A 15,508-nucleotide genomic window follows, 5' to 3' on the forward strand; every position below is an offset into this window, starting at 1 on the left:
TTACACAAAAATTCCCAAAATTCCCAAAATTCCCAAAATTCCCCAGAAATTCCCAGAATTCCATCCCAGATTTCCCAAAATTCCCAGAATTCCATCCCAGAATTCCCCAAAATTCCCACAAATTCTCAGAATTCCATCTCAAAATTCCCAGAAATTCCCAGAATTTTCCAGAATTCCCCAGAATTCCACCCCAAATTCCCAGTATTCCCCCGCAATTCCCAGAATTCCCCAGAATTCCCCAAATTCCCAGAATTCCATCCCAGATTTCCCCAAAATTCCCAGAATTCCTCCCTGAATTCCTCAAGATTCCCAGAAATTCCCAGAATTCCATCCTGAAATTCCCAGAAATTCCCAGAATTCCCAGAATTCCAAGCCAGAATCCTCCAAAATTCCCAAAAATTTCACAAAAATTCCCAGAAATCCCCAGAATTTTCCAGAATTCCATCCCAGAAATTCCCAAAATTCCCAGAAAAATCTTCATAATTCCATCTTGGAATTCCCAGAATTCCCCAGAAATTCCCAGAATTCCCCAAATTCCCAGAAATTCCCAGAATTCCATCCCAGATTTCCCCAAAATTCCCAGAATTCCTCCCTGAATTCCTCAAAATTCCCAGAAATTCCCAGAATTCCTTCCTGAAATTCCCAGAATTCCCCAGAATTCCAAGCCAGAATCCTCCAAAATTCCCAAAAATTTCACAAAAATTCCCAGAATTCCGACCCAGAATTCCCAAAATTCCCAGAAAAATCTTCATAATTCCATCCTGGAATTCCCAGAAATTCCCAGAATTCCCAAAATTCTCTCCCAGATTTCCCAGAATTCCAACGCAAAATTCCCAGAATTCCCCAGAAATTCCCAGAATTCCATCCCAGAATTCCCAAAATTCCCAGAATTCCCAGAATTCCATCCCAGAATTCCAAAAAATTCCCAAAAATTCCCAGAAATTCCATCTCAGAATTTTCCAAAATTCCCAAAAATTTCACAAAAATTCCCAGAATTCCCCAGAAATTCCATCCCAGAATTCCCAGAAATCCATCCCAGAAATTCCCAAAATTCCCCAAATTCCCAGAATTCCATCCCAGAATTCCCAGAATTCCCAAAATTCCATCCCAGAATTCCCTGAATTCCATCCCAGAATTCCCAAAATTCCCAGAATTCCATCCCAGAATTCCCAGAATTCCCAAAATTCCATCCCAAATTTCCCCAAAATTCCCAGAATTCCTCCTTGAATTCCTCAAAATTCCCAGAAATTCCCAGAATTCCATCCTGAAATTCCCAGAATTTTCCAGAATTCCCCAGAATTCCCCAGAATTCCACTCCAAATTCCCAGAAATTCCCAGAATTCCAACCCAGAATCCTCCAAAATTCCCAAAAATGTCAGAAAACGTCCCAGAAATTCCCAGAATTCCCAAAATTCCCACAATTCCACCCCAGAAATTCCCAGAAATTCCCCAAAATTCCCAGAATTCCATCCCAGAATTCCCAAAATTCCCAGAATTCCATCTCAAAATTCCCAGAAATTCCCAGAATTTTCCAGAATTCCCCAGAATTCCACCCCAAATTCCCAGTATTCCCCAGAAATTCCCAGAATTCCATCCCAAAATTCCCAGAATTCCCCAGAAATTCCCAGAATTCCATCCCAGAATTCCCAAAAGTCCCAGAATTCCCAGAATTCCATCCCAGAATTCCAAAAAATTCCCAAAAATTCCCAGAAATTCCATCTCAGAATTTTCCAAAATTACCAAAAATTTCACAAAAATTCCCAGAATTCCCCAGAAATTCCATCCCAGAATTCCCAGAAATCCATCCCAGAAATTCCCAAAATTCCCCAAATTCCCAGAATTCCATCCCAGAATTCCCAGAATTCCCCAAATTCCCAGAATTCCATCCCAGAATTCCCAGAATTCCATCCCAGAATTCCCAGAATTCCATCCCAGAATTCCCAAAATTCCCAGAATTCCATCCCAGAATTCCCAGAATTCCCAGATTTTGATCTTAAATTCCCAGAATTCCCCAGAAATTCCCAGAATTCCATCCCAGAATTCCCAGAATTCCCAGAATTCCATCCCATAATTCCTAAAATTCCTAAAATTCCCAGAAATTCCATCCCATAATTACCAGAATTCCCAGAATTCCATCCCATAATTCCCAGAATTCCCAGAATTCCATCCCAGAATTCCCAGAATTCCCAGAATTCCATCCCAGAATTCCCAGAATTCCCAGAATTCCATCCCAGAATTCCCAGAATTCCCAGAATTCCCAAAATTCCCAGATTTCCCGCAATTCCATCCCATAATTCCCGGAATTTCCCAGAATTCCCGCAATTCCATCCCATAATTCCCAGAATTCCCCAGAATTCCCGCAATTCCATCCCATAATTCCCGGAATTTCCCGGTTTTGTTTCCCCAGACGGGGTCGGGATCCTCACCAGGATCGGCTTCGTGTGGCTGCAGGGGTGAGACTGGGACGGACTGGGACGGACTGGGACGGACTGGGAGGGACTGGGAGGGACTGGGAGGGACTGGGAGGGGACTGATGGTCCATACTGGTCCATACTGGTCCATACTGGTCCATACTGGTTTATACTGGTCCATACTGGTCCATACTGGTCCATACTGGTCCATACTGGTCCATAATGGTCCATACTGGTCCATACCGGTTTATACTGGTCTGTACTGGTTCATATTGGTCCACTCTGGTCCATACCGGTCCATACTGGTCCATACTGGTCCATACTGGTCCATACTGGTTTATACTGGTCCATACTGGTCCATACTGGTCCATACTGGTTTATACTGGTCCATCTTGGTCCATACTGGTTTATACTGGTCCATACTGGTCCATACTGGTTTATACTGGTCCATACTGGTCCATACTGGTCCATACTGGTTTATACTAGTCCATACTGGTCCATACTGGTTTATACTGGTCTGTACTGGTCCATACTGGTCTGTACTGGTCCATAATGGTCCATACTAGTCCATACCAGTTTATACTGGTCTGTACTGGTCCCTACCAGTCCATACTGGTCCCTACCAGTCAATACCAGCCCATACTGGTTTATACTGGTCCATACTGGTCTACGCTGGTCCGTACTGGTCCATACTGGTTTATACTGGTCCATACTGGTCCATACTGGTCCATACTGGTCCATACTGGTCCATACTGGTCCATACCAGTCCATACTGGTCCATACCAGTCCATACTGGTCCATACCGGCCCATACTGGTTTATACTGGTCCATACCGGCCCATACTGGTTTATACTGGTTTATACTGGTCCATACTGGTTTATACTGGTCTGTACTGGTCCATACTGGTCCATACTGGTCCATACTGGTCCATACCAGCCCATACTGGTCCATACTGGTCCATACCGGCCCATAATGGCCCATTCTGCTCCACACTGATCCGTACTGGTCCATACTGGTCCATACTGGTCCGTACTGGTCCATACCAGCCCATACTGGTCCATACTGGTCCATACTGGTCCTTACTGGTCTTTACTGGTTTCCCTCCCTCAGGGGCCACCTGGACTGCGAGGCCAAGCAATGGCGGTGAGGCCACGCCCCTTTTCCCATATATGGCCACGCCCACCTAAGCCCCACCCCCCCTTATTACCATAGATGGCACCAAGCCCTGCCGGCCCCGAAGCTCCACCCCCTTTTCCATATATGGCAGTGAGGCCTCTCCCTAAGCCCCGCCCCTTCCCTCCTATAAATGGCAATGGACCTTAAGCTCCACCCCCTTTGCCATTTATGGCAGTGGACTTTAAGCTCCACCCCCTTTGCTATATATGGCAGTGGGCCTTAAGCTCCACCCCCTTTGCCATATATGGCAATGGACCTTGAGCTCCCCCCCTTAAGCTCCACCCCCTTTGCCATATATGGCAGTGGACCTTAAGCTCCACCCCCTTGCTATATATTGCAGTGGACCTTAAGCTCCACCCCCTTTGCCATAAATGGCAATGGACCTTGAGCTCCACCCCCTTAAGCTCCACCCCATTTGCCATACATGGCATGGGACCTTAAGCTCCACCCCCTTTGCCATATATGGCAGTGGTCTTTAGGCTCCACCCCCTTTGCTATATATTGCAGTGGACCCTAAGCTCCACCCCCTTGCCATATATGGCAATGGACCTTGAGCTCCACCCCCCTTGAGCTCCACCCCCTTAAGCTCCACCCCCTTTGCCATACATGGCAGCAGGCCTTAAGCTCCACCCCCTTGCTATATATTGCAGTGGACTTTAAGCTCCACCCCCTTTGCCATATATGGCCAGGCCACGCCCCCAACTCCAAATAAGGGCAAGCCCCGCCCACCCAGGTTCGTGGCGGATATTCTCAATGACGTCGCCCTGGTGCTGGAAATCCTCGCTCCCCATTGGCTGAGCCTTGGCCCCGCCCTCCTGGTCATGGCGGCCGCAGCCAGGGTGGGACTGGGGGGGAACTGGGAGGGACTGGGATGGACTGGGAGGGGACTGGGAGGGAACTGGGAGGGACTGGGAGGGACTGGGATGGACTGGGAGGGAACTGGGAGGGGACTGGGTTATACTGGGAGGGACTGGGAGGGACTGGGTTATACTGGGAGGGAATGGGGGATACTGGGAGGGAACTGGGAGGGACTGGAATGGACTGGGAATGGACTGGGAGGGAACTGGGATGGACTGGGAGGGACTGGGATGGACTGGGAGGGAACTGGGAAGGGCTGAGAGGGACTGGGAACGAACTGGGAGGGAACTGGGATGGACTGGGAGGGACTGGGAGGGACTGGGATGGACTGGGAAGGAACTGGGACGGACTGGGATGTACTGGGAGGGAACTGGGACGGACTGGGATGGACTGGGAGGGAACTGGGATGGACTGGGAGGGACTGGGATCAATCTGGGAGGGACTGGGAGGGGACTGGGAGGTTACTGGTTTATACTGGGAGGGAACTGGGAAGGGCTGAGAGGGACTGGGAGGGACTGGGAGGAGCTGGGATGATACTGGGCGGGACTGGGCGGTTACTGGTTTATACTGGTCCATACTGGGCAGTCACTGGGTTCCAGCCTGGCTGGGCTCCTTGGTCTATACTGGTTTATACTGGTTTATACTGGTCTATACTGGTTTATACCGGTTTACACCGGATTTTTCCCTTTATACTGGTCCATACTGGTCCATACTGGTTCATACTGGTCTGTACTGGTCGCAGTGCGTGGTGGGCGTGGCCGGCGGCGCCACCAGGGCGGCCTTGGCCGTGCACCAGGCCCGGAGGGACAACGTGGCCGACGTGGCCGCCAAGGACAGCAGCCAGGTGGGACTGGGAGCACTGGTTTGGACTGGGAGGGCACTGGAAGGGCACTGGGAGGAGATTGGGACAGCCCATACTGGTTTATACTGGTTTATACTGGTTTATACTGGTTTATAGAGCTAATTGAGCTAGCAATCCAAGATGGCGGCCAAGTAATGTAATCCAAGATGGCCGCCAAGGACAGCAGCCAGGTGGGACTGGGAGCACTGGTTTGGACTGGGAGGGCACTGGAAGGGCACTGGGAGGGGATTGGGACAGCCCTTACTGGTTTATACTGGTTTATACTGGTTTATACTGGTTTATAGTGCTAATTGAGCTAGCAATCCAAGATGGCGGCCAAGTAATGTAATCCAAGATGGCCACCAAGGACAGCAGCCAGGTGGGACTGGGAGCACTGGTTTGGACTGGGAGGGCACTGGGAGGGGACTGGGAGGAGATTGGGAAAGCCCATACTGGTTTATACTGGTTTATACTGGTTTATACTGGTTTATAGTGCTAGGCAAGCTAGCAATCCAAGATGGCGGCCAAGTAATGTAATCCAAGATGGCCGCCAAGGCCAGCAGGCAGGTGGGACTGGGAGCACTGGTTTGGACTGGGAGGGCACTGGAAGGGGACTGGAACAGCCCATACTGGTTTATACTGGTGTATACTGGTTTATACTGGTTTACAGTATTAAACGAGCTAGCAATCCAAGATGGCGGCCAAGTAATGTAATCCAAGATGGCCGCCAAAGGCAGCAGCCAGGTGGGACTGGGAGCACTGGTTTGGACTGGGAGGGCACTGGGAGCATACTGGGAGGAGATTGGGAAAGCCCATACTGGTTTATACTGGTTTATACTGGTTTATGCTGGTTTATACAGGTCCATACTGGTTTATACTGGTTTATACTGGTTTATACTGGTTTATAGTGCTAAACGAACTAACAATCCAAGATGGCGGCCAAGTAATGTATTCCAAGATGGCCGCCAAGGACAGCAGCCAGGTGGGACTGGGAGCACTGGTTTGGACTGGGAGGGCACTGAAAGGGGACTGGAACAGCCATTACTGGTTTATACTGGTTTATACTGGTTTATACTGGTTTATACTGGTTTATAGAGCTAACTGAGCTAGCAATCCAAGATGGCGGTCAAGTAATGTAATCCAAGATGGCCGCTAAGGACAGCAGCCAGGTGGGACTGGGAGCACTGGTTTGGACTGGGAGGGAATTAGGAGGAGATTGGGACAGCCCTTACTGGTTTATACTGGTTCATACTGGTTCATACTGGTCTGTACTGGTCCGTAGTGGTCCATACCGGTCCGTATTGGTCTATACTGGTTTATACTGGTCTGTACTGGTTTGTACTGGTCCTTACTGGTCTATACTGGTCCATATTCTGCCATAATGGTCCATACTGGTTTATACTGGTCCGTACTGGTCTGTACTGGTCCGTACTGGTTTATACTGGTTTATACTGGTCCATACTGGTCTGTTCTGGTTTATACTGGTCCATACTGGTCCGTACCGGTCCATACTGGTCCGTACTGGTCCATACTGGTCCATACTGGTCTATACTGGTATATACTGGTCTGTACTGGTCCATACTGGTCCGTACTGGTCCATACTGGTCCATACTGGTCTATACTGGTTTATACTGGTTCATACTGGTCCATACTGGTCCATACTGGTCCTTACTGGTTTATACTGGTCCATACTGGTCCATACTGGTCCATACTGGTCCATACTGGTCCGTACTGGTTCATACTGGTCCATACTGGTCCTTACTGGTTTATACTGGTCCGTACTGGTCCATACTGGTCCTTACTGGTCTATACTGGTCTGTACTGGGCAGGAGACGCTGGTGAACGGGGCGGGGCTGTTGCTGTCGCTGTTGCTCCTCCCACTGCTGGACGGGCGGCCATGGTAAGGGGCGGAGTCAAGAGGGGTGGGTGGGGCCACAAGGGGGCGTGGCTTATGAAAGGGGCGGGGCATAAGGGGAGGGATGCAAAAGTGGGCGGGGCTTAAATACTAGTGGGGAATGGAAAGGGGTGTGGCCAAAATGGGGCGGAGCTTCAAGAGGTGGGGTTTGAATTGGGTGGGGTCTTTAGTGGGTGTGGCTTGGGAAAAGGGGCGTGGCTTAAGTGAGGGGAGGTTCGAGGGAGGGGCTTAAAGGGGAGGGGTTTGAAAGGGGAGGGGCTTGAAATGGGTTGGAAAGTGGGAGGGGCTTAAAGGGTTGGATAAGAAGGAGGGAGGGGCTTGTGGGGAAAGGGGAGGGGCCAAAAGGTTTTAAAGTGTTTCAGGTGAGGTGGGCGTGGCTTATCCATAAACAGGGTGGGGCCTGTCTGTAACTGGGCGTGTCCCATTCTCACCTGGCCACGCCCCCTCACCTGTCCAGCCACACCTTTGTCTAGTTAAGGTGAGGTGGGCGTGGCCCAGGTGAGGTTGGGGCTCTGTTTTGTGATGTGGGTGTGGCTTATCTGTAAGTGGGCGTGGCCTATCAGGCAGTGGGCGTGTCCCAGCCTCACCTGGCCACGCCCCTCACCTGTCCAGGCTCACCTGTGTCTAGTCCAGCTGTGGTGGGCGTGGCCCAGGTGAGGTTGGGGCTCTGTTTTGTGATGTGGGTGTGGCTTATCTGTAAGTAGGCCTGGCCTATTAATCAGTGGGCGTGTCCCAGCCCCACCTGGCCACGCCCCTCACCTGTCCAGCCTCACCTGTGTCTAGTCCAGGTGTGGTGGGCGTGGCCCAGGTGAGGCTGGGGCTCTGTGTTGTGCTGTGGGCGTGGCTTATCTGTAAGTGGGCGTGGCCTATCAGGCAGTGGGCATGTCCCATTCTCACCTGGCCACGCCCCTCACCTGTCCAGGCTCACCTGGGCATGGTCCAGGTTTAGTGGGCATGGCCCAGGTGAGGCTGGGGCTCTCTCTGGTGAGGTGGGCGTGGCTTATCTATAAGTAGGCGTGGCCTATCAGGCAGTGGGCGTGTCCCAGCCTCAGCTGGCCACGCCCCTCACCTGTCCAGCCTCACCTGGGCTTGGTCCAGGTTTAGTGGGCGTGGCCCAGGTGAGGTTGGGGCTTTGTGTTGTGATGTGGGTGTGGCTTATCTATAAGTAGGCGTGGCCTATCTGGCAGTGGGCGTGTCCCAACCTCACCTGGCCACGCCCCTCACCTGTCCAGGCTCACCTGGGCATGGTCCAGGTTTAGTGGGCGTGGCCCAGGTGAGGTTGGGGCTCTCTCTGGTGAGGTGGGCGTGGCTTATCTGTAAGTAGGCGTGGCCTATCAGGCAGTGGGCGTGTCCCAGCCTCACCTGGCCACGCCCCTCACCTGTCCAGGCTCACCTGTGTCTAGCCCAGGTGTGCTGGGCCTGGCCCAGGTGAGGTTGGGGCTCTGTGTTGTGATGTGGGCGTGGCTTATCTATAAGTAGGCGTGGCCTATCAGGCAGAGGGCGTGTCCCAGTCTTACCTGTCCACACCCCTCACCTGTTCAGCCTCAGCTGGGCGTGGCCCAGGTTTAGTGGGCGTGGCCCAGGTGAGGCTGGGGCTCTGTGTTGTGATGTGGGTGTGGCTTATCTGTAAGTGGGCGTGGCCTATCAGGCAGTGGGCGTGTCCCAGCCTCACCTGGCCCCGCCCCTCACCTGTGCAGGCTCACCTGGGCCACCCTGGCGCTGCTCCTGGCCGCTCACCTGGGCTCCAACCTGGCGGCCCTGGGCTCGCTCACCCTCACCTCCCTGAACAGGCCCCGCCTCCGCCTCGCCATTGGCTGGGCCCTGCGAGGGGGCGGGGCTAAAGGGGAAAGGGGCGTGGCGTGCGAAGGAGTGGGCGGGGTCAAGCTGGAGCTGCCCACGCCCGAACAGGTGAATCCCAGGGAGCCGCTGCTGCCAGGTGAGGGCACACCTGGGGGGGAGGGGCACCTGGGCACACCTGGGGACACCTGGGCACACCTGGGGGGGGAGGGGCATCTGGGGCACACCGGGGGGGGGAGGGGCACCTGGGCACACCTGGGGGGGGGGAGGGGCACCTGGGCACACCTGGGGGGGGGAGGGGCACCTGGGCACACCTGGGGACACCTGGGGGGGGGAGGGGCACCTGGGGCACACCTGGGCACACCTGGGGGGGGGAGGGGCACCTGGGCACACCTGGGCACACCTGGAGGGGGAGGGGCACCTGGGCACACCTGGGGACACCTGGGCACACCTGGGGACACCTGGGCACACCTGGGCACACCTGGGGGAGGTTCTGGGGTCACCTGGGCACACCTGGGGGCACATGGGCGCACCTGGGGGCACCTGGGGGGGTTCTGGGGTCACCTGGGCACAGTTGGGCACACCTGGCACACCTGGGCACACCTGGAGACACCTGGGCACACCTGGGTGGGGAGAGGCACCTGGGGCACACCTGGGCACACCTGGGGGGCTTTGGGGGCACCTGGGCACACCTGGGGGCACTTGGGGGGGAAGAGGCACCTGGGCACACCTGGGAGCACCTGGGGGGGGGAGGGGCACCTGGGGACACCTGGGGACACCTGGGGCACACCTGGGCACACTTAGGCACATCTGGGGGCACCTGGGCACACCTGGGCACACCTGGGGGGGATGGGCACACCTGGGCACACCTGAGGTCACCTGAGGTCACGTGGGGAGGTTTTGGGGTCACCTTGGCGCACCTGGGCACACCTGGGGAGATTTTGGGGTCACCTGGGCACACCTGGGGGGAGGGTTGGGGTTACCTGGGGTCACCTGGGCACACCTGGGGAGATTTTGGGGTCACCTGGGGGGAACCTGAGGTCACCTGGGCACACCTGGATTCGATTTGGGGTTACCTGGGCACACCTGGGGAGGTTTTGGGGTCACCTGGGCAGGGCACACCTGGGGGCATTGTGGGGTCACTTGGGGTGAACCTGGGGACACCTGGGCACACCGGGGGAGGTTTTGGGGTTACCTGGGCACACCTGGGCACACCTAGGGGGGTTTGGGGGCTATTTTGGGCACACCTGGGCACACATGGGCACACCTGGGGGATGATTTGGGGTCACCTGGGCACACCTGGGGGATGATTTGGGGGTGCCTGGGCACACCTGGGCACACCTGGATGGGATTTGGGGTCACCTGGGCACACCTGGGCACACCTGGGGGGTTTCAGGGTCACCTGGGCACGCCTGAGGTCACCTGGGCACACCTGGGGGGGGATTTGGGGTCACCTGGGGGGAACCTGAGGTCACCTGGGCACACCTGGGGGGCATTTTGGGCACACCTGGGGGGGTTTTGGGGTCACTTGGGCACACCTGGGGACATTTTGGGGTCACCTGGGCACACCGGGGCACACCTGGATGGGATTTGGGGTCACCTGGGCACACCTGGGGGGGGGTTTGAGGTCACCTGGGCTCACCTGGACACACCTGGATGGGCTTCGGGGTTACCTGGGCACAGCTGGGCACACCTGGGGGATGATTTGGGGGTGCCTGGGCACACCTGGATGGGATTTGGGGTCACGTGGGCACACCTTGGGGGTGTTGAGGTCACCTGGGCACATCTGGGCACACCTGGATCAGATTTGGGGTTTCCTGGGCACACCTGGGGGGACTTTGGGGTCACCTGGGCACACCTGGGGGATAATTTGGGGTCACCTGGGCACACCTGGGTACACCTGGGGAGGGGTTGGCGTCACCTGGGCACACCTGAGGTCATGTGGGGGGGGTTTGGGGCCATTTTGGGCACACCTGGGCGCACAAGGGCACACCTGGGCACACCTGGGCACACCTGGGGGAGGGGTTGGGCACACCTGGGGACACCTGGAGCACACCTGGGCACACCTGGGAGGAGTTGGGGACATTTTGGGCACACCTGGGGGATGATTTGGGGTTACCTGGGCACACCTGGGCACACCTGGATTGGATTTGGGTGTACCTGGGCACACCTGGGCACACCTGGGCACACCTGGATGAGATTTGGGATCACCTGGGCACACCTGGATGGGATTTGGGGTCACACCTGGGCACACCTGGACACACCTGGATGGGATTTGGGGTCACACCTGGGCACACCTGGACACACCTGGGGGGACTTTGGAGCACACCTGGGCACACCTGGGGGAAGTTGGGGTTACCTGGGCACACCTGGGCACACCTGGATGGGATTTGGGGTCACCTGGGCACACCTGGGCACACCTGGGCACACCTGGGCACACCTGGGGGGTTTCAGGGTCACCTGGGCACGCCTGAGGTCACCTGGGCACACCTGGGGGGGGATTTGGAGTCACCTGGGGGGAACCTGAGGTCACCTGGGCACACCTGGGGGGCATTGTGGGCACACCTGGGGGGGTTTTGGGGTCACTTGGACACACCTGGGGGCATTTTGGGGTCACCTGGGCACACCGTGGCACACCTGGGGGGGTTTTGGGGCACACCTGGTCACACCTGGGCACACCTGGATGGGATTTGGGGCTACCTGGGCACAGCTGGGGGTGTTTTGAGGTCACGTGGGCACACCTGGGCACACCTGGATGGGATTTGGGGCTACCTGGGCACACCTGGGGGTGTTTTGAGGTCACGTGGGCACACCTGGGCACACCTGGATGGGATTTTGGGTCACACCTGGGCACACCTGGGCACACCTGGGGGGAAGTTGGGGTTACCTGGGCACACCTGGGCACACCTGGATGGGATTTGGGGTCACCTGGGCACACCTGGACACACCTGGATGGGATTTGGGGCACACCTGGGCACACCTGGGGGGATTTGGGGTTACCTGGGCACACCTGGGCACACCTGGATGGGATTTGGGGGCACACCTGGGCACACCTGGATGGGATTTGGGGTCATCTGGGCACACCTGGGCACACCTGGATGGGATTTGGGGCACACCTGGGCACAGCTGGGCACACCTGGATGGGATTTGGGGTCACACCTGGGCACAGCTGGGCACACCTGGATGGGATTTGGGGTCACACCTGGGCACACCTGGGCATACCTGGATGGGATTTGGGGTCACACCTGGGCACACCTGGGGGATAATTTGGGGTCACCTGGGCACACCTGGGTACACCTGGGGAGGGGTTGGCGTCACCTGGGCACACCTGAGGTCACGTGGGGGGGGGTTGGGGCCATTTTGGGCACACCTGGGCACACCTGGGCACAAGGGCACACCTGGGCACACCTGGGGGAGGGGTTGGGCACACCTGGGAGGAGTTGTGGACATTTTGGGCACACCTGGGGGATGTTTGGGGTTACCTGGGCACACCTGGGCACACCTGGATTGGATTTGGGTGTACCTGGGCACACCTGGGCACACCTGGGCACACCTGGATGAGATTTGGGATCACCTGGGCACACCTGGATGGGATTTGGGGTCACACCTGGGCACACCTGGACACACCTGGATTGGATTTGGGGTCACACCTGGGCACACCTGGGCACACCTGGGGGGACTTTGGAGCACACCTGGGCACACCTGGGGGGATTTGGGGTTACCTGGGCACACCTGGGCACACCTGGATGGGATTTGGGGCACACCTGGGCACACCTGGGCACACTTGGATGGGATTTGGGGCACACCTGGGCACACCTGGGCACACCTGGATGGGATTTGGGGTCACCTGGGCACACCTGGGCACACCTGGATGGGATTTGGGGCACACCTGGGCACACCTGGGCACACCTGGGCACACCTGGATGAGATTTGGGGTCACCTGGGCACACCTGCGCACACCTGGGCACACCTGGATGGGATTTGGGGGCACACCTGGGCACACCTGGGCACACCTGGGGGGATTTGGGGTCACCTGGGCACAGCTGGGCACACCTGGATGACGTCACCCCCGCCCCTCCCCAGGGTTGGGGTCCCGCCTCCGGCTCCACCTGGGGGCGCCCCTGGAGCTCCTGGCGAGCAGGTGAGGAAAATTCTGGAATTTTGGGGGGGGGAAATCCGGGAATTTTGGGAAAATCCAGGAATTTTGGGAAAAATCCGGGAATTTTGGGAAATTTTGGAGGAATTTGGGATTTTTGGGGTCAATTTTGCTGAAATTTGGGGATTTTTTTTTAGAATTTTTTTGAATTTTTTTGGAATTTTTTGGATTTTTTTTGGAATTTTGAAGATTTTGGGGAGGAAATTTTGTGGGAATTTCTTGGAATTTTCTTGGAATTTTTGGGATTTTTTTGGGAAATTTTTGGGAATTTGGGAGAAATTTTGGGGGATTTTATTTTTAATTTTAGGGGAATTTGGGAGAAATTTTTGGGGAATTTTTTGGATTTTTGGGGGGAATTTTGTTGGAATTTTGGGGATTTTGGGGTGGAAAATTTGTGGAAATTTCTTGGAATTTTTGGGATTTTTTGAGGGGAATTTTGGAGAAATTTTGGGGCAGTTTTGAGATTTTTTGGGGGGAATTTTGAGAAAATTTTGGGGATTTTTGAGGTGAATTTTATTGAAATTTGGGGATTTTGGGGTGGAAATTTTGTGGGAATTTCAGAGGAATTTTCTTGGAATTTGGGGGATTTTTTTTTTTTGGAAATTTTGTGGGAATTTTGGAGAAATTTTGGGGGAATTTTTTTGGAAATTTCTGGGAATTTTTTGGAACTTAGGGAATTTTTGGTGTGATTTTTTTGGGAATCTTGGGGGAATTTTAAAAAATATTTTTGGATGATTTTTAGCTGATTTGGTGGAATTTTTTTCTTAAATTTTGTGGGATTTTGGGGTGAAATTTTCTGGGAAATTTTGTGAATTTTTTGACGAATTTTTGTGGAATTTTGGGAAAATTTTCTGGGAAATTTTGGGGAATTTTTTGAGCAATTTTTGTGGAATTTTGGGAATTTTTTGAGGAATTTTTGGGGAGATTTTATGGGAAATTTTTTTTAAATTTTGATTTTTGGAAATATTTTTGGGGAATTTCTTTAGAATTTTGTGGAATTTTGGGAGGAATTTTTGTGGCATTTTGGGGAAATTTTCTGGGAAATTTTGGGGATTTTTTGAGGAATTTTTGTGGAATTTTGGGGAGATTTTCTGGGAATTTGTTTTGATTTTTTATTTTAATTTTGGGGGATTTTCTTTAGAATTTTGGGAATTTGTTGAGGAATTTTTGTGGAATTTTGGGGAGATTTCCTGGGAATTTGTTTTGATTTTTAATTTTAGTTTTGGGGGAATTTTTTTGGATTTTCTTTAGAATTTTGTGGATTTTTTTGAGGAATTTTTGGGAAATTTTCTGGGACTTTTGTGGAATTTTTTGAGGAATTTTTGTGGAATTCTGGGGAAATTTTATGGGAATTTTCTTGGGTTTTTAATTTTAATTTTGGGAGGAATTTTTGTGGAATTTTTTGATGAATTTTTGTCGAATTTTGGGGAAATTTTCTGGAAATTTTGGGGAAATTTTTTTGGGAAATTTGGGGAATTTTTTGAGGAATTTTTGTGGAATTTTGGGGAAATTTTCTGGAAATTTTTGGGGAATTTTTTGAGGAATTTTTGTGGAATTTTCGGTAAATTTTCTGGGAATTTTTGTGGAATTTTTGGGGGGGTTTCTTGAAAATTTTGGGAGATTTTGAAAGAATTCGATGGGAATTTTCTGCTTTTGATGGGAATTTTGTGGGAATTGGGGCATTTTTGTGCATTTTGACCAATTTTGGGGTTTTTGATCCCATTTTTCCAGCGAGGCCGAGCTGCGGAAAGCTCTGGAATGCGGCGGCCCCGATTACCTCATCGTGCTCCGCCCCTCCCAAGGTGGGGAAAAAATTCAAGATTTTGGGGAAAAAATCAAAATTTTGAGGGGAAATATAAAAAATGGGAGAAAATAAAAAAGAAATGGGGGGGAAAATTCAAAAATTGGGGGGAAAAATAAAAAAATTGGGGAAAAAATATAAAAATTGGGGAAAACATCCAAAATTTGGGCAAAAAATAATAAAAAAATTTGGGGAAAAGAGTTTAAAATTATCGGAAAAAATTCAAAAATTGGGGGAAAAAATAAAAAGAAAGTGGGGAAAAAAAGTCCAAAGTTTGGGGGGAAAAAAAATCCAAAATTTGAGGGGAAAAATAAAAAAAATTAGGGAAAATATTCCAACATTTGGGGGCAAAAATGCAAAAATTTTGGGAAAAATTTTAAAAATTCGGGAAAAAATCCAAAACTTGAGGGGAAAAATGCAATAATTGGGGGAAAAAAATCACAATTTGAGGGAAAAAGTCGAAAATTTGGGGGAAAATCAAAAAAAACTGGGGGACAAAATGCAAAATTTGGGGAAAAAAAATGCAAAAGTTGAGGGGAAGAATCCAAAAACT

The 15,508-nt window shown here is 52.6% G+C and overlaps 1 protein-coding gene across 1 annotated transcript; it reads left to right on the forward strand.

Moving 5' to 3' along the window:
- Window positions 1–2,407: 2,407 nt before the first annotated feature.
- On the forward strand, window positions 2,408–15,295 carry RUSF1 (RUS family member 1; the record flags this gene model as incomplete). The annotated part of the gene is made up of 8 exons (XM_084227307.1): window positions 2,408–2,453; window positions 3,522–3,554; window positions 4,321–4,426; window positions 5,188–5,289; window positions 7,116–7,186; window positions 8,899–9,137; window positions 13,082–13,139; window positions 14,886–15,295. Coding segments are annotated over 8 exons (800 nt in total), but the record flags the coding sequence as incomplete, so codon positions are not given.
- Window positions 15,296–15,508: the final 213 nt, after the last annotated feature.

The sequence above is a fragment of the Fringilla coelebs genome, assembly GCF_963513975.1.
Source record: "Fringilla coelebs genome assembly, contig: SCAFFOLD_475, whole genome shotgun sequence".
Taxonomy (NCBI): Eukaryota; Metazoa; Chordata; class Aves; order Passeriformes; family Fringillidae; genus Fringilla; species Fringilla coelebs.